Source organism: Somniosus microcephalus, chromosome 10 (genome assembly GCF_052327205.1).
Source record: "Somniosus microcephalus isolate GS21.2 chromosome 10, FLI_Smic_1.0, whole genome shotgun sequence".
NCBI classification, from domain to species: Eukaryota; Metazoa; Chordata; class Chondrichthyes; order Squaliformes; family Somniosidae; genus Somniosus; species Somniosus microcephalus.
Genome location: NC_140996.1, coordinates 233,507,145 through 233,524,789, shown reverse-complemented (window position 1 = coordinate 233,524,789; position 17,645 = coordinate 233,507,145). Strand labels below are relative to the sequence as shown.

The 17,645-nt window shown below is 52.9% G+C and overlaps 1 protein-coding gene across 1 annotated transcript; it reads left to right on the top strand.

Annotated features, from left to right (window-relative positions):
• Nucleotides 1-487: 487 nt before the first annotated feature.
• On the top strand, nt 488-13,944 carry LOC147112168 (interleukin-1 receptor type 2-like). The gene is made up of 7 exons (XM_085999787.1): nt 488-768; nt 3,736-3,831; nt 6,858-6,923; nt 8,484-8,619; nt 11,189-11,325; nt 12,675-12,721; nt 13,282-13,944. Exons 1-7 carry the CDS (start codon nt 735-737, stop codon nt 13,381-13,383), a joined length of 618 nt encoding a protein of 205 aa, XP_085855913.1. The 5' UTR covers nt 488-734; the 3' UTR covers nt 13,384-13,944.
• The last annotated feature ends 3,701 nt before the right edge of the window (nt 13,945-17,645 follow it).

The following is a 17,645-nucleotide window of genomic DNA, read 5'->3' as shown; positions in this document are numbered from 1 at the left end:
AACAGGAGGAGGCCATTCAGCCCCTCTACACTGTCCCGCCATTCTATTAGATCACGGCTGATCTGCATCTTAACTCCATCTACCCGACTTTGCTCCGTATCCCTCGATCCCCTGACCCAACAATAATCCATCGATCTCAGTTTTGAAATTTCCAATTGTCCCCCAGCCTCAACAGTTTTTTTTGGGGGGGGAGTTCCAGATTTCCACCACCCTTTGTGTGAAGAAGTGCTTCCTGACATCACCCCTGAACGGCCTGGCTCTAATTTTAAGGATCTGCCCCCTTGTTCTGGACTCCCCCCACCAGAGGAAATAGTTTCTCTCTCTTGACCCGATCAACTCCTTTAATCATCTTAAACACCTCGATTAGATCACCCCTTAATCTTCTAAACTCGAGGGAATACAAGCCCAGTCTGTGCAACCTGTCCTCGTAATTTAACCCTTTCAGCCCCGGTATCATTCTGGTGAATCTGCGCTGTTCCCCCTCCGAGGCCGCTATATCCTTCCTGAGGTCCACGTTGATCTGTGGGTGGGTCCCTGCTCCTGCCCCTATCTTCTATGTTTCTATGTTTCTATGAAGCAAATGCAAGGCAAAAATGGGGAAGTGACGTGGTTGCGAAATCTAAAGGGATGTGGTTGGACTAAGATATAAATGGACAGCCTGACAGACGCTGACACGGATCCAACAGTGACAGCGCAAAGCTCCTCAACTCAGACCTGCTACAGTCGGACTTCCAATGATGACTGCGACCATTGGGAGCTCGTGGACCGGTGAGAATCATTTCACATTTTTCTCTCTTTAAAATAAAAATAATAAGAAAACGCGGGACTGTTAAAATGTTAATTAATATATAAATTAATAGAAGAGGGGCTCAAAATGATGAAGGGTTTTGATTGAGTGAATAAGGAGAAACTGTTCCCAGTGGCAGGAGGGTCGGTAACCAGAGGACACAGAGTGAAGATAATTGGCAAAAGAACCAGAGGGGAGATGAGGAGAAGTTTTTACGCAGCGAGTTGTTGTGATCTGGAATGCACTGCCTGAAAGGGCGGTGGGAGCAGATTCAATAGTAACTTTCAAAAGGGAATTGGATAAATACTTGAAATAGAAAATTCGCAGGGCTGTGGGGAAAGAGCAGGGGGGAGTGGGACTAATTGGAGAGCTCGTTCAAAGAGCCGGCACAGGCACGATGGGCCGAATGGCCTCTTTCTGTGCTGTGTCATAGAATAGTACAGCAGGGAAGGAGGCCACTCGGCCCATCGAGCTTCTGCCAGTTCTTTCGACGAGCGATCCAATTAGTCTCACCCCCCACTCTTTTAGCCCTGCAATTTGTTTTGTTTGATGGGACAGTGTCGAGGGAGCTTTACTCTGTATCTAACCCGTGCTGTACCTGCCCTGGGAGTGTTTGATGGGACAGTGTAGAGGGAGCTTTACTCTGTATCTAACCCGTGCTGTACCTGCCCTGGGAGTGTTTGATGGGACAGTGTAGAGGGAGCTTTACTCTGTATCTAACCCGTGCTGTACCTGCCCTGGGAGTGTTTGATGGGACAGTGTAGAGGGAGCTTTACTCTGTATCTAACCTGTGCTGTACCTGCCCTGGGAGTGTTTGATGGGACAGTGTAGAGGGAGCTTTACTCTGTATCTAAGCCGTGCTGTACCTGCCCTGGGAGTGTTTGATGGGACAGTGTAGGGGGAGCTTTACTCTGTATCTAACCCGTGCTGTACCTGCCCTGGGAGTGTTTGATGGGACAGTGTAGAGGGAGCTTTACTCTGTATCTAAGCCATGCTGTACCTGCCCTGGGAGTGTTTGATGGGACAGTGTAGAGGGAGCTTTACTCTGTATCTAACCCGTGCTGTACCTGCCCTGGGAGTGTGTGATGGGACAGTGTAGAGGGAGCTTTACTCTGTATCTAACCCGTGCTGTACCTGCCCTGGGAGTGTTTGATGGGACAGTGTAGAGGGAGCTTTACTCTGTATCTAACCCGTGCTGTACCTGCCCTGGGAGTGTTTGATGGGACAGTGTAGAGGGAGCTTTACTCTGTATCTAACCCGTGCTGTACCTGCCCTGGGAGTGTTTGATGGGACAGTGTAGTTGGAGCTTTACTCTGTATCTAACCCTTACTGTATCTGCCCTGGGAGCGTTTGATGGGACAGTGTAGAGGGAGCTTTACTCTGTATCTAACCTGTGCTGTACCTGCCCTTGGAGTGTTTGATGGGCCAGTGTAGAGGGAGCTTTACTCTGTATCTAACCCGTCCTGTACCTGCCCTGGGAGTGTTTGATGGGACAGTGTAGGGGGAGCTTTACTCTGTATCTAACCCGTGCTGTACCTGCCCTGGAAGTGTTTGATGGGACAGTGTCGAGGGAGCTTTACTCTGTATCTAACCCGTGCTGTACCTGCCCTGGGAGTGTTTGATGGGACAGTGTAGAGGGAGCTTTACTCTGTATCTAACCCTTACTGTATCTGCCCTGGGAGTGTTTGATGGGCCAGTGTAGAGGGAGCTTTACTCTGTATCTAACCTGTCCTGTACCTGCCCTGGGAGTGTTTGATGGGCCAGTGTAGAGGGAGCTTTACTCTGTATCTAACCCGTGCTGTACTTGCCCTGGGAGTGTTTGATGGGACAGTGTAGAGGGAGCTTTACTCTGTATCTAATCTGTGCTGTACCTGCCCTGGGAGTGTTTGATGGGACAGTGTAGAGGGAGCTTTACTCTGTATCTAACCCGTGCTGTACCTGCCCTGGGAATGTTTGATGGGACAGTGTAGAGGGATTCTTTACTCTGTATCTACTCCGTGCTGTACCTGCCCTGGGAGTGTTTGATGCGGATAGTGTAGAGGGAGCTTTACTCTGTATCTAACCTGTGCTGTACCTGCCCTGGGAGTGTTTGATGGGACAGTGTAGAGGGAGCTTTACTCTGTATCTAACCCGTGCTGTACCTGCCCTGGGAGTGTTTGATGCGGATAGTGTAGAGGGAGCTTTACTCTGTATCTAACCCGTGCTGTACCTGCCCTGGGAGTATTTGATGGGACAGTGTAGAGGGAGCTTTACTCTGTATCTAACCCTTGCTGTATCTGCCCTGGGAGTGTTTGATGGGACAGTGTAGAGGAAGCTTTACTCTGTATCTAACCCTTGCTGTAACTGCCCTGGGAGTGTTTGATGGAAAAGTGTAGAGGGCGCTTTACTCTGTATCTAACCTGTGCTGTACCTGCCCTGGGAGTGTTTGATGGGACAGTGTAGAGGGAGCTTTACTCTGTATCTAACCCGTGCTGTACCTGCCCTGGGAGTGTTTGATGGGACAGTGTAGAGGGAGCTTTACTCTGTATCTAACCCGTGCTGTACCTGCCCTGGGAGTGTTTGATGGGACAGTCTAGAGGGAGCTTTACTCTGTATCTAACCCGTGCTGTACCTGCCCTGGGAATGTTTGATGGGACAGTGTAGAGGGAACTTTACTCTGTATCTAACCCGTGCTGTACCTGCCCTGGGAGTGTTTGATGGGACAGTGTAGAGGGAGCTTTACTCTGTAGCTAACCCCGTGCTGTACCTGCCCTGGGAGTGTTTGATGGGACAGTGTTGAGGGAGCTTTACTCTGTACCTAACCCATGCTGTACCTGCCCTGGGAGTGTTAAATTAAGTTCTTTGAATTATTAGGGTCGTCTCCACCTTGGACAGTAGCTGAATAAGTCAGTGATGCTAATTTCGCTCTTAGACATTTTATTTAAATACTTTTTGTTTTTCCCTTCCAGGGCAAGGGACAATCTGGTCCGTTGGTATGACGTTTTTGATGCTGCTTAACGGTTTCGCCACTGCCCAGATTTCAGGAGATGGAGCCAAAAACCAAGGTAACTCTAGATTGGGAGCTCCCGGGAGCAACTCACCCTCCATGCAGGCAAAGCCTAACCTTGGAAATCGCTGCATGAGTCCTGAGAAACGAGGTGTGACGTTAGCTCCCGTGAGGAGAGCGGCCGGGCCGGGGATTGTGGTTAACATCCGAATATACAAAATTGGCGGGCAGGAAAGGAACCAGCTGCTCCATCAAGCTGGTCCCACACTCACGATGGCTGGAACATCGTGACCAACGTTCCCCCTTATTTATAATTTGGGTGCACAGCCTCTGTAATAGGCAGCACGGCCCATTCAAATTCCCGCACATGTGCGGTTTTACCATTTAAAAGCCGGTGACCGGCTGCGCGGGAGCTTCAGCGCGTGGCGTGGCCATGAAGCTTAACGGGAACATTGGTCATGATCATTGATACTTCCTCCCTCCTCCAATCTCCCTCCCTCCCTCCTCGCCACCCCTGTGTGCTGTTTTGGTCTCCTTACCTAAGAAAGGATATACTTGCCATAGAGGGAGTGCAGCGAAGGTTCACCAGACTGATTCCTGGGATGGCAGGACTGTCGTATGAGGAGAGATTGGGCCGACTAGGCCTGTATTCACTAGAGTTTAGAAGAATGAGAGGGGATCTCATTGAAACGTATAAAATTCTGACAGGGCTAGACAGACTGGATGCAGGGAGGATGTTTCCCCTGGCTGGTGGGTCTAAAACGAGGGGTCACAGTCTCAGGATATGGGGTAGGACATTTAGGACTGAGATGAGGAGAAATTTCTTCACTCAGAGGGTGGTGAACCTGTGGAATTCTCTACCACAGAAGGCTGTGGAGGCCAAGTCACTGAATATATTTAAGAAGCAGAGAGAGAGATTTCTAGACACAAAAGGCATCAAGGGGTATGGGGAGAGAGCGGGAATATGGCATTGAGATAGAGGATCAGCCATGATCATATTGAATGGTGGAGCAGGCTCGAAGGGCCGAATGGTCGACTCCTGCTCCTATTTTTCTATGTTTCTGTGTAATCTCCTGGGAGGTAAAAAATCTCGGGGCCAATAAAGGAAATAATACTCTGGGAAATTCCTCTCTGGTGATTGAAACCAGTCCGGGAGATCACACAGACCCAGGGTTTTCTAGAAAGTCACTGACCTTTGATATGATGCGATCTCGGCCCGAGTCAGGACCCTGTCCAGCTCCCTCGTGGAGGCAGCGAGTCAGCACCCACCGCACCGGCCCGCAACACATTCCAGAGGCTCACTGCTCGCTGGGAATTCATTTTCGGGATTCTGGCAAGGCCGGCGTTGATTGTCCATCCCCCAGTTGCCCTGGAGAAGCTGGTGGTGAGCCGCCCTCCTGAACCGCTGCAACCCCGTGCGGTGAAGATGTTCTTCTTAGCGGTTTGATACGACTGTCTCGCTCGGCCACTTCGGAGGGTGGTTAAGAGTCAACCATGTTGGGTGTGGGACTGGAGTCACAGTTAGGCCCAGACCGGGTAAGGACGGCGAGTTTCCTTCCCTGAAGGACATCAGTGAACCCGTTGGGTTTTTATGACAATTCGACAGATTCACGGTCACTTTTACTGAGACCAGATTTTTAATTCAATGCAAATTGTCAAACTGCCTATGACGGAATTTGAACTACATAGAAACATAGAAGATAGGAGCAGGAGTAGGCCATTTGGCCCCTCGAGCCTGCTCCGCCATTCAATGAGATCATGGCTGATCACCCAAATTCAGTACCCTGTCCCTGCCTTCTCCCCATATCCCTTGATCCCTTTAGCCTTAAGAAATATATCTAACTCCTTCTTGAATATATTTAATGAATTGGCCTCAACTGCCTTCTGTGGTAGAGAATTCCACAGGTTCACCACTCTCTGGGTGAAGAAATTCCTCCTCATCTCTGTCCTAAATGCTTTACCCCTTATCCTTAGACTGTGACCCCTGGTTCTGGACTCCCCGACCATTGGGAACATCCTTCCTGCATCCAGTCTATCTAGTCCTGTCAGAATTTTATAAGTTTCAATGAGATCCCCTCTCATTCTTCTAAACTCTAGCGAATATAAGCCTAATCGACCCAATCTCTCTTCATACGTCATTCCTGCCATCCCAGGTATCAGTCTGGTGAATCTTCGCTGCACTCCCTCCATGGCAAGAACATCCTTCCTCAGATAAGGCGACCAAAACTGCACACAATACTCAAGGTGCGGTCTCACCAAGGCCCTGTACAACTGCAGCAAGACATCCTTGCTCCTGTACTCGAATCCTCTCACTACGAAGGCCAACATACTCATGTTCTTTGGATTACTTGTCCAGTCACAGAACCATTACACTACCCTACCCTAATTTAACCTATTTAACTTTGCCTTTTGTGGGATGTCCCACACTCCCCAGAGCCTGGGGAAATACCCCTCCTGTTGAAAAGCAGGGACCCACCCTCTGATCAACGTAGACCTCAGGAAGGATATATCGGCCTTGGAGGGGGGGCAGCGCAGATTCACCAGAACGATACCGGGGCTAAAAGGGTTAAATTCCGAGGACAGGTTGCACAGACTGAGCTTGTATTCCCTGGAGTTTAGAAGATTAAGGGGTGATCTGATCGAGGTGTTTAAGATGATTAAAGGATTTGATCGGGTCGATATAGAGAAACTATTTCCTCTGGTGGGGGGGAGTCCAGAACAAGGGGGCAGAACCTTAAAATTAGAGCCAGGCCGTTCAGGGGTGATGTCAGGAAGCACTTCTTCACACAAAGGGTGGTGGAAATCTGGAACTCTCTCCCCCAAAAAGCTGTTGAGGCTGGGGGTCAATTGAAAATTTCAAAACAGAGATTGATGGATTTTAGTTGGGTAAGGGTATTAAGGGTTACGGGACCAAGGCAGGTAAATGGAGTTAAGATACAGATCAGCCGTGATCTAACTGAACGGAGGGACAGGCTCGAGGGGCTGAGTGGCCTCCTCCTGTCCCATCGCTCTGGGGCAGGTTGACTTTGGTTGCGGTTTTCGGTCCCTCGGACGTGTCTAACTGAGGTGCTTCTGTCCTCGCAGGGTCTAAAGGACGCGGTCCTCCGACAATCACCGTGCCGGCTTCCGCGACGGTTAATGCTGAGCTCGGTAAGTACGTCCGTCCTTTGCCTGTGAGTCCATGTCGTGAGAAGGAAGGGGGTAAGTGACGGTGCCAACGGCCCTGGTACCGAGCTGGACAGGCCAAGAATACTTGGGATTTGACTCACAGCCTGCGCTGAGGAAGCGGGTGGGACATTCCAGCGAGTGTCAGTGCCACTGGCCTGGGGTGGGGGTGGGGGTAAAAGACTATCAGCCACTGCTAGTAGATAAAACCCTAAAAAGGCCAGTAACATTTTGAGTTCAATAAGCAGGGGCACAGGGTACAAGCGTTAAGTTGAATTAGAGTCAGCCGGGGCTCAGTGAGTAGCACTCTCTCGCCTCTGAGTCAGAAGGTCGTAGGTTCAAGACCCACTCGCAGAGACTTGAGCCCATAATCCAGGTCGACACTCCCAGTGCAGTACTGAGGGAGTGCCGCACTGTCGGAGGGTCAGTACTGAGGGAGCGCCGCACAGTCGGAGGGGCAGTACTGAGGAAGTGCCGCACTGTCGGAGGGGCAGTACTGAGGGAGCGCCGCACTGTTGGAGGGGCAGTACTGAGGGAGCGCCGCACTGTCGGAGGGTCAGTACTGAGGGAGCGCCGCGCTGTCGGAGGGGCAGTACTGAGGGAGCGCCGCACTGTGGGAGGGGCAGTACTGAGGGAGCGCCGCACTGTCGGAGGGGCAGTACTGAGGGAGCGCCGCACTGTCGGAGGGTCAGTACTGAGGGAGCGCCGCACTGTCGGAGGGGCAGTACTGAGGGAGCGCCGCACTGTCGGAGGGGCAGTACTGAGGGAGCGCCGCACTGTCGGAGGAGCAGTACTGAGGGAGTGCCGCACTGTCGGAGGGGCAGTACTGAGGGAGCGCCACACTGTCAGAGGAGCAGTACTGAGGGAGCGCTGCACTGTCGGAGGGGCAGTACTGAGGGAGCGCCGCACTGTCGGAGGGGCAGTACTGAGGGAGCGCCACACTGTCGGAGGGGCAGTACTGAGGGAGCGCCGCACTGTTGGAGGGGCAGTACTGAGGGAGCGCCGCACTGTCGGAGGGGCAGTACTGAGGGAGCGCCGCACTGTCGGAGGGGCAGTACCGAGGGAGCACAGCACTGTCGGAGGGGCAGTACCGAGGGAGCACAGCACTGTCGGAGGGGCAGTACCGAGGGAGCACAGCACTGTTGGAGGGGCAGTACCGAGGGAGCACAGCACTCTCGGAGGGGCAGTACCGAGGGAGCGCAGCGCTGTCAGAGGGGCAGTACCGAGGGAGTGCTGTGCTGTCGGAGGGGCAGTACCGAGGGAGTGCTGCACTGTCTGAGGTGCCGTCTTTCGGATGAGACGTTAAACCGAGGCCCCGTCTGCCCTCTCAGGTGGACATAAAAGATCCCATGGCCACTATTTCGTAGAAGAGCAGGGGGAGTTCTCCCTGGTGTCCTGGACCCAATATTTATCCCTCAATTAACATCACTAAAACAGATGATCTGGTCACTCTGTCGGTGGGAGCTTGCACTATGAGGCGAGAGTAGGGCCAGGGCTGAACCACCCAGGGGCTGCCATTTACAAACGGTCTTTGTTTCCCTGCAGGGAGGCCCCTGGAGCTGGCCTGCAAGGCCATCACTGGCTACTCCGACACATTCTCCACCATCATTTACTGGCTAGCCAACCAACAATTCATCGAGGATGTCTTTGCGGACGGGAGAGTGAAAGAAGGAGAAGAAATGTAAGTCAAGACGTTAAATACAAAGATCTGGCTGGGCTGAGACCTCCTCATCCATGGTCATTGGTCCCGCTGGCCATTCCATGTCTAGTCTGGCATGGAAAGATTGGCGGTTCTGGATCAAGTATTGGGGAACGGCTGGAGTCGCAAAGTCACAGCCCAACCTTCAGGAGAGGAGGGGGGAAGGTGGGGGCTGCACTAAGATTGTATCTCTGCCAAGGTATAGCTTCTGGAGGATTAAAATTGGGGGGGGGTGGGTGGGTGGGGTACTTAAGCAAAGTGGAATAGGAACAGTAGGAGGCCATTCAGCCCCTCGAGCCTGTTCCGCCATTCATGGCTGATCTGCACCTGACCTCCATTTACCCGCCTTTGCTCCGTACCCCTCGATACCCTCCCCAACAAAACCTATCAATCTCAGTCTTGAAAGCTGCAATGATCCCCCAGGATCCACAGCCCTCAAGGGGTGCGGGGGGAAGAGTTCCAGATTTCCACTAGAATTTATGTGAAGAGTGTTTCCTGACAGCACCCCTGAATCTCCTAATTTCTCTTTATGTGGCTCGGTGTCAAATGTTGTTTGATAATCGCTCCTGTGAAGCATCTCGGGACGTTTTACTACGTTAAAGGTGCTATATAAATGTAAGTTGTTGTTGTTGAACGGCCGGGCTCTAATTTTAAGGTTCTGCCCCCTTGTTCTGGACTCCCCCCACCAGAGGAAATAGTTTCTCTCTCTCGACCCCATCAGATCCTTTAATCATCTTAAACACCTCGATTAGATCACCCCTTAATCTTCTAAACTCGAGGGAACACAAGCCCAGTCTGTGCAACCTGGCCTCGTAATTTAACCCTTTCAGCCCCGGTATCATTCTGGTGAATCTGCGCTGCTCCCCCTCCGAGGCCGATATATCCTTCCTGAGGGGCGGGGCCCAGAACTGAACCCAGTGACTCCAGGTGGGGTCTGACCAGGGCTCGGTACAGCTGAAGCATCACTTCCCTGTGTATTCCAACCCCTCGAGATAAAGGCCAACGTTCATCCATCCTCACACCTCCACTATAAACTTGAACAGAAACAATTGCAGGTCTACGGGGAAAGAGCAGGGGGAGTGGGACTAATTGGAGAGCTCTTTCAAAGAGCCGGCACAGGCAGGATGGGCCGAATGGCCTCCTCCTGTGCTGTGAGATTCTATGACAACCCGGGCCTACCGCCCTCCGAACATGTCGCCAATGGGCCCTAGCAGCACATCAACCATCGTGTCCCACATCACCTCGTCGCCTGTCCATCCCTGTAAACACAAATCCCATTCCCAACTAGATGTCGATCCAGCTCCATTCTTGAGGGAATTAACTCCTCTTGAATTGCTTGGCCTCCATAATACAACCACAACTTCTATTTATACAGCACCTTTAACGTAGTAAAACGTCCCAAGGCGCTTCACAGGAGCGATTATCAGACAAAATGTGTCACCGAGCCACATTAGGAGATATCAGGGCAGATAGAATACACCGGATACATGGCCCAGAAACAGGCCATTCGGCCCAAGCTGTCCCTGCCGGGGTTTCTGCTCCACTCGAGCCTCCTCCCGTCTTTCCTCATCTAACTCTATCAGCATAACCCTCTATTCCCTTCTCCCTCGTGCTTGTCTGGCCTCTCCTTATATGTATCTATATATATACTATTCACCTCAACCACTCCCTGTGGTAGCGAGTTCCACATTCTCACCACTCTCTGGGTAAAGAGGTTTCTTCTGAATTCCCGATTTGATTTCTTGGTGACGATCTTATATTGATGGCCTCTAGTTATGCTCTTCCCCACAAGTGGAAACATTCTCTCTGTATCCACTCTATCAAAACCTTTCATCATTTTAAAGACCTCTATTAGGTCACCCCTCAGTCTTTTTTCAAGAGAAAAGAGACCCGGCCTGTTCATCCTTTCCCGATATGTATACCCTCGCATTTCTGGTATCATCCTTGTAAATCTTCTCTGCACCCTCTCCAGTGCCTCTATATCCTTTTTATAATACGGCGACCAGAACTGTACGCAGTGCTCCAAGTGTGGTCTAACCAAGGTTCGATACAGGTTTAGCATAACTTCCCTACTTTTCAATTCTATCCCTCTAGAAATAAGCCCTCGTGTTTGGTTTGCTTTTTTTACGGGCTTGTTAACCTGTGTCGATACTTTGTGATTTGTGTATTTGTACTCCGAGATCCCTTTGCTCCTCTACCCCCTTTTAGATTCTTATTTTCCAAGTAATATGTGACCTCCTTATTTTTCTTATCAAAATGTAATAGCTCACATTTATGTGTTGAAATTAATTTGCCAATCATATGCCCATTCTGCAAGTTTTATTGCCTGTAAATCTTGGTCAAAGAGGTCGGTTTTAAGGAGTGTCTTGAAGGAGAGGCGGAGAGGTTTAGGGAGGGAATTCCAGAGCTTGGGGCCCAGAAAGCTGAAGACACGGCCACCAATGGTGGAGCGATTAAAATGGGGGATGCTCAAGAGGCCAGAATTGTAGCCACTTCCTCGGCTAGTATTTTCTTCTGAATCACTGTGGCCCTTCTCTTCCATTCCCAATAGATTCCTGACTGAAAATGGAAAATTGCTTATCCAGAAGAACTTAAAGTTCACCGAGACTGCACCAGAAGATTTCAAGACCAGCTTCACTTGCATTGTGATGAATCCAAGTGGCAGCTCAGTGAAAAATATCACTTTAGGCAAGTCCACACCATTTGAAAGAAAGAACTTGTATTTCTATACCGCCTCAGGACATCCCAAAGTGCTCCACAGCCAATGAAGTGTTTTTTTTGAAGTGTAGTCACTGTTGTAATGTAGAAACGCGGTAGCCAATTTGCGCACAGCAAGCTCCCACAAACCGCAATGTGATAATGACCAGATCATCTGTTTTTGGTGATGTTGGTTGGGGGATAAATATTGGCCCCAGGACACTGGGGAGAACTCCCCCTGCTCTTCTTCGAAATAGTGGCCGTAGGATCTTTTACATTTCAATCGAAAGATGGCACCTCCGACAGTGCGGCGCTCCCTCAGTACTGCCCCTCCCACAGTGCGGCGCTCCCTCAGTACTGTCCCTCTGACAGTGCGGCGCTCCCTCAGTACTGTCCCTCCGACAGTGTGGTGCTCCCTCAGTACCGCCCCTCCGACAGTGCGGCGCTCCCTCAGTACCGCCCCTCCGACACTCCCTCAGTACTACCCCTCCGACAGTGCGGCGCTCCCTCAGTACTGCCCCTCCGACAGTGCGGCGCTCCCTCAGTACTGCCCCTCCGACAGTGCGGCGCTCCCTCAGTACTGCCCCTCCGACAGTGCGGCGCTCCCTCAGTACTGCCCCTCCGACAGTGCGGCGCTCCCTCAGTACTGCCCCTCCGACAGTGCGGCGCTCCCTCAGTACTGCCCCTCCGACAGTGCGGCGCTCCCTCAGTACTGCCCCTCCGACAGTGCGGCGCTCCCTCAGTACTGCCCCTCCGACAGTGCGGCGCTCCCTCAGTACTGCCCCTCCGACAGTGCGGCGCTGCCTCAGTACTGCACTGGGAGTGTCAGCCTAGATTATGGGCTCAGGTCTCTGGAGTGGGGCTCGAACCCACAACCTTCTGACTCAGAAGCGAAAGTTCTGCCCACTGAGCCACAGCTGACATCTGGAAAGTACAGATGTGGATGGCAAAGGAGGGTGGGTGTCAAAGGAGGGTGGGTGTGAGTGGGATCACGGAATCAAACGACCCATTGATACTCGCTGTCTGAGGGGGCCCTGGGGCAAAGAGGCAAGGCCTTTGTTGCTGGGGATGGGAGAGCGAACAGCCAGATGTTTTAATTAGCGAAGCTACGTGCAAACGACGGCTTTGGTGCGAATTAGCTCGAGCACGCCTGCGGTGCTCTTGCACAAGCGCGTGTTCCAAGTCGTGCAAGTTTTCCTCCTCGTCTTCCCCTCCCCCAGCGCCCGCCATCTTGAATTACGCGCAGACCCAAGTGAGGCATCTGACAGTAACAGCGCTGTGCTACAACTGTACAAAAAATAATGGGTTAAACTCATCCCCCCCTTGTCATTAAATTGCAGAGAGAAAAGAATCGCTCGCCAAGACTGGCCCATGCAAGAGGAAGCTGGTAAGAGTTTTAATTTATTTATTACCCAATTCCCCCTCCCCTCCCTTGGCAGGTTAAATGGTGAAGACAGACTTGCTGCAATACTCCCACCTCCTTCAATCAACTAGCCTGATGGACACTGACAGACGCTGCCTGAGCTCTCCAGAGATGCTCTTTTAAAGGACTGAACGAAACTACTTTCAGTTCTGGCGCTAAACCCGAACCCTTTACCCCTTGAATATGTTGTCGCCTCCTAAATCCGTGCCCACCTTTCCCGTCGCGCCCAAGTTGGAATCCCTCCAATCAGGTTGCCGCCCCTGCCATGACACTGAAACAGCCCAATATCAGTCACAAACCATCTCTCCTCAAGGGCGGTGGAAGCAGATTCAACAATAACCTTCAAAACTGGAATTGGATAAATACTTGAAAAGGAAAGATTTGCAGGGCTGTGGGGAAAGAGCAGAGGGAAGTGGATAGTTCTAATTGTATCGCTCTTTCAAAGAGCCCGCACGGGCACGAAGGGCCGAACGGCCTCCTTCCTTGCTGTCTGATTTCTTGAGATTTTTATTTTAATTTTGCAGCGGAAGTTGAAGTCTTGTCTGCAAGCCAACAGCAACCTCGGCAAAGGAACACGATCCACTGATGAAGCGGCGTTGCAAGCATTGATGCTGGGAACACATTAATCACACGAAGGCTGCATCGCTGCGACTAGGGGACATCTCAGGAACTGATAGCCCAGGGCATCAACTGCCAACATCCCCCCCCCCAGCCCAGGGCATCAACTGCCAACACCCCCCCCCCAGCCCAGGGCATCAACTGCCAACACCCCCCCCCCCCCAGCCCAGGGCATCAACTGCCAACACCCCCCCCCCCCCCAGCCCAGGGCATCAACTGCCAACACCCCCCCCCCCCAGCCCAGGGCATCCATTACCAACACCCCTGCCCCTCCCCAGGGCATCCACTGCCAACACCCGCCCCCCCCCAAAGCCCAGGGCATCCACTACCAACACCCCCGCCCCTCCCCAGCCCAGGACATCCACTGCCAACACCCCTGCCCCTACCCAGCCCAGGACATCCACTACCAACACCCCCGCCCCCCCCCCCCCCAGCCCAGGGCATCCACTACCAACACCCCCGCCCCCCCAAGCCCAGGGCATCCACTACCAACACCCGCCCCCCCCCCCCCAAAGCCCAGGGCATCCACTACCAACACCCCCGCCCCTACCCAGCCCAGGACATCCACTACCAACACCCCCCCCCCCCAGGGCATCCACTACCAACACCCCCGCCCCCCCCCCCCAAGCCCAGGGCATCCACTACCAACACCCCCCCCCCCAGCCCAGGGCATCCACTGCCAACACCCCCCCCCCCAGCCCAGGGCATCCACTAACACCCCCACCCCCCCCAGCCCAGGGCATCCACTACTAACACCCCCACCCCCCCCAGCCCAGGGCATCCACTACCAACACCCCCACCCCCCAGCCCAGGGCATCCATTACCAACACCCCTGCCCCTCCCCAGGGCATCCACTACCAACACCCCCGCCCCTCCCCAGCCCAGGACATCCACTACCAACACCCCGCCTCTCCCCAGCCCAGGGCATCCACTGCCAAAACCCCACCTCTCCCCAGCCCAGGGCATCCACTACCAACACCCCCACCCCAGGGCATCCACTACCAACACCCCCCCAGCCCAGGGCATCCACTACCAACACCCCCGCCCCTCCCCAGGACAGGGCATCCACTGCCAACACCCACCCCAGCCCAGGGCATCCACTACCACCCCCCCCCCCCCAAAGCCCAGGGCATCCACTACCAACAGACCCCCCCCTGCATAGAACATTGAGAATAAGTTCACAGTTTACTTGATCCAGGTCATCTTTAAACCAGTATTATTCCCGTATTCCTGGCCCCTTTTGAGGCGTCAGCCGTGGCTCAGTGGGCAGCACTCTCTCGCCTCTGAGTCAGAAGGTCGTGGTTCAAGTCCCACTCCAGAGACTTGAGCCCATAATCCAGGCTGACGCTCCCAGTGCAGTACTGAGGGAGCGCCGCACTGTCGGAGGTGCCGTCTTTTGGATGAGACGTTAAACCGAGACCCCGTCTGCTTTCTCAACCAACATCACAGACCACCATATTGCTGTTTGTGGGATCTTGCTGTGTGCAAATTGTCTGCCGCGTTTCCCACATTACAACAGTGACGACACTTCAGGAAGTACCTCATTGGCTGTGAAGCGCTTTGGGACGTCCTGAGGTTGTGAAAGTCGCTGTAAAAATACAAGCTTTTTTTTCTTTTAAAAGGGGAATCACACCTGTGTATTAACTTTCAACACTAAGATAGTCACCTTGGAACATTTAAGTTTGCAAGCTAAAAAAACCCAATTATCAAGATCACAAAATAATTTGGTGTTTCAAAAATATGCAATTTTGAACTGTTTAAATCAAAATAGTGCAATAAAAATAACTTAATTTGCTGTTTTATTGCTGAGAATGTATATTGATGATACTATTAAAGTTTCCTTTACCATACCGAGACCATTCCAGCCTCCGTTTAATATTGGTTACCAAGAGAGACAGTCCACAAGCTGGCACACCCTTCACCCACAAGGATAATCAGAGTTGTGGAATGAATTACAGAGCAAGGGGAGTGGGATTAATTGGAGAGCTCTTTCAAAAAGCCGGCACAGGCACGATGGGCCGAAAGGCCTCCTTTTGTCCTGCAAGGTTGTAGGAGCTCACTGAAGGGGAGAGTGGAAATGTGTTTGAGTATCAATGAGAGAGAAGGGACAGATGATGCGAAGGAGGAGCTGGTCTATGAATAACGGTCAGGGAGGGAAACCAAAAACTACAAATGCTGGAAACCCAGAGTGAAATCAATGAAGAGAAAACTGAGGGTGCAGACTCAAGGGAACGGACAGTGGAGCACTCCCTCGGCCTGGCAATCTTCTAACTCTGAGGCAACTGAGCCAAGCTGCCACTTGGTGTCAGCCGTGGCTCAGTGGGCAGCACTCCCGTCTCCGAGTCAGAAAGTCCCACTGCAGAGACTTGAGCACAAAAATCCAGGCCGACACTCCCAGTGCAGTACTGAGGGAGCGCCGCACTGTCGGAGGGGCAGTACTGAGGGAGCGCCGCACTGTCGGAGGGGCAGTACTGAGGGAGCGCCGCACTGTGGGAGGGGCAGTACTGAGGGAGCGCCGCACTGTGGGAGGGGCAGTACTGAGGGAGCGCCGCACTGTGGGAGGGGCAGTACTGAGGGAGCGCCGCACTGTGGGAGGGGCAGTACTGAGGGAGCGCCGCACTGTCGGAGGGGCAGTACTGAGGGAGCGCCGCACTGTCGGAGGGGCAGTACTGAGGGAGCGCCGCACTGTCGGAGGGGCAGTACTGAGGGAGCGCCGCACTGTCGGAGGGGCAGTACTGAGGGAGTGCCGCACTGTCGGAGGGGCAGTACTGAGGGAGCGCCGCACTGTCGGAGGGGCAGTACTGAGGGAGCGCCGCACTGTCGGAGGGGCAGTACTGAGGGAGCGCCGCACTGAGGGAGCGCCACACTGTCGGAGGGGCAGTACTGAGGGAGCGCCGCACTGTCGGAGGGGCAGTACTGAGGGAGCGCCGCACTGTCGGAGGGGCAGTACTGAGGGAGCGCCGCACTGTCGGAGGGGCAGTACTGAGGGAGCGCCGCACTGTCGGAGGGGCAGTACTGAGGGAGCGCCGCACTGTGGGAGGGGCAGTACTGAGGGAGCGCCGCACTGTGGGAGGGGCAGTACTGAGGGAGCGCCGCACTGTGGGAGGGGCAGTACTGAGGGAGCGCCGCACTGTGGGAGGGGCAGTACTGAGGGAGCGCCGCACTGTGGGAGGGGCAGTACTGAGGGAGCGCCACACTGTGGGAGGGGCAGTACTGAGGGAGCGCCGCACTGTGGGAGGGGCAATGCTGAGGGAGCGCCGCACTGTCGGAGGGGCAGTACTGAGGATGACACTATTCGAAGAGGAGCAGGGGGAGTTCTCCCCGGTGTCCTGGCCAATATTTGCCCCTCAACCAACATCATTAAAAACAGATGATCTGGTCATTATCACATTACTGTTTGTGGGAGCTTGCTGTGTGCAAATTGGCTGCTGTTTCCTATATTACAACAGTGACTACACTTGAAAGAAGTATTTCATTGGCTGCAAAGATGCAAGTTATTTTCTTTCTCGGCTAACCAGCTCCTGTTCTCAGTGAGTATCAGTCCTGTTCCCAAAGCAACCCAGTACTGAGGAGATTCCAGCTCAACTCATTTTTTAATGGTAACCCCACACAGTCTGCTGCAGAATAAATCCACCTTGGGGCGGTGTCACACTTCATTGAAAAATTGCAAGTAGAGAATATACAACAGATACTTGTATTTTTATTAAGTAGAGACAATATTCAAGATTACAACGTGCACTCAAGACTGCATTGGAGAGAAAGTCAGAGAGAGGGAGAGAGACACAGTCTAAACAACTTGTATAAAAGAAATTAATATTTTTTCAAGCCTGCTTTAGGTGAGAGCAAATAGTACATCATTTCAGACAGTTACAGGGTCAGCAATAAAAATCACTGCGAGCCTAGTCAATGCCCCACTGTCTGCAGACAAATCAGCCCAGGTAATGTGACCACTAGGAAACACCTTCTCTAACCACCCTCTCCAGCCCTCAAACTGAGCACCCAGTGAGTCACCAGAACCTGGCACATTCTCAGTCAGTACAAGTGCTCGATAGATCCTGCCTGCACTGTGTTACTGTACGGCGGTGAGACTGCACAATAAGAGGGCGCTGGGAGGCAATGAAATACAAACGGGGAGGAACAAAAAAACCCTTCAAACGTCTGGAGCAGGTCGACCAGCGGCCGAGAGGAGAGAACAGGCGGGTCCGTGCTTTGTGTGGAATCCTTCGCTGCGTCTTCTGCCTGCCTTCCCTCCTTCACCCAGGCGCCGCAC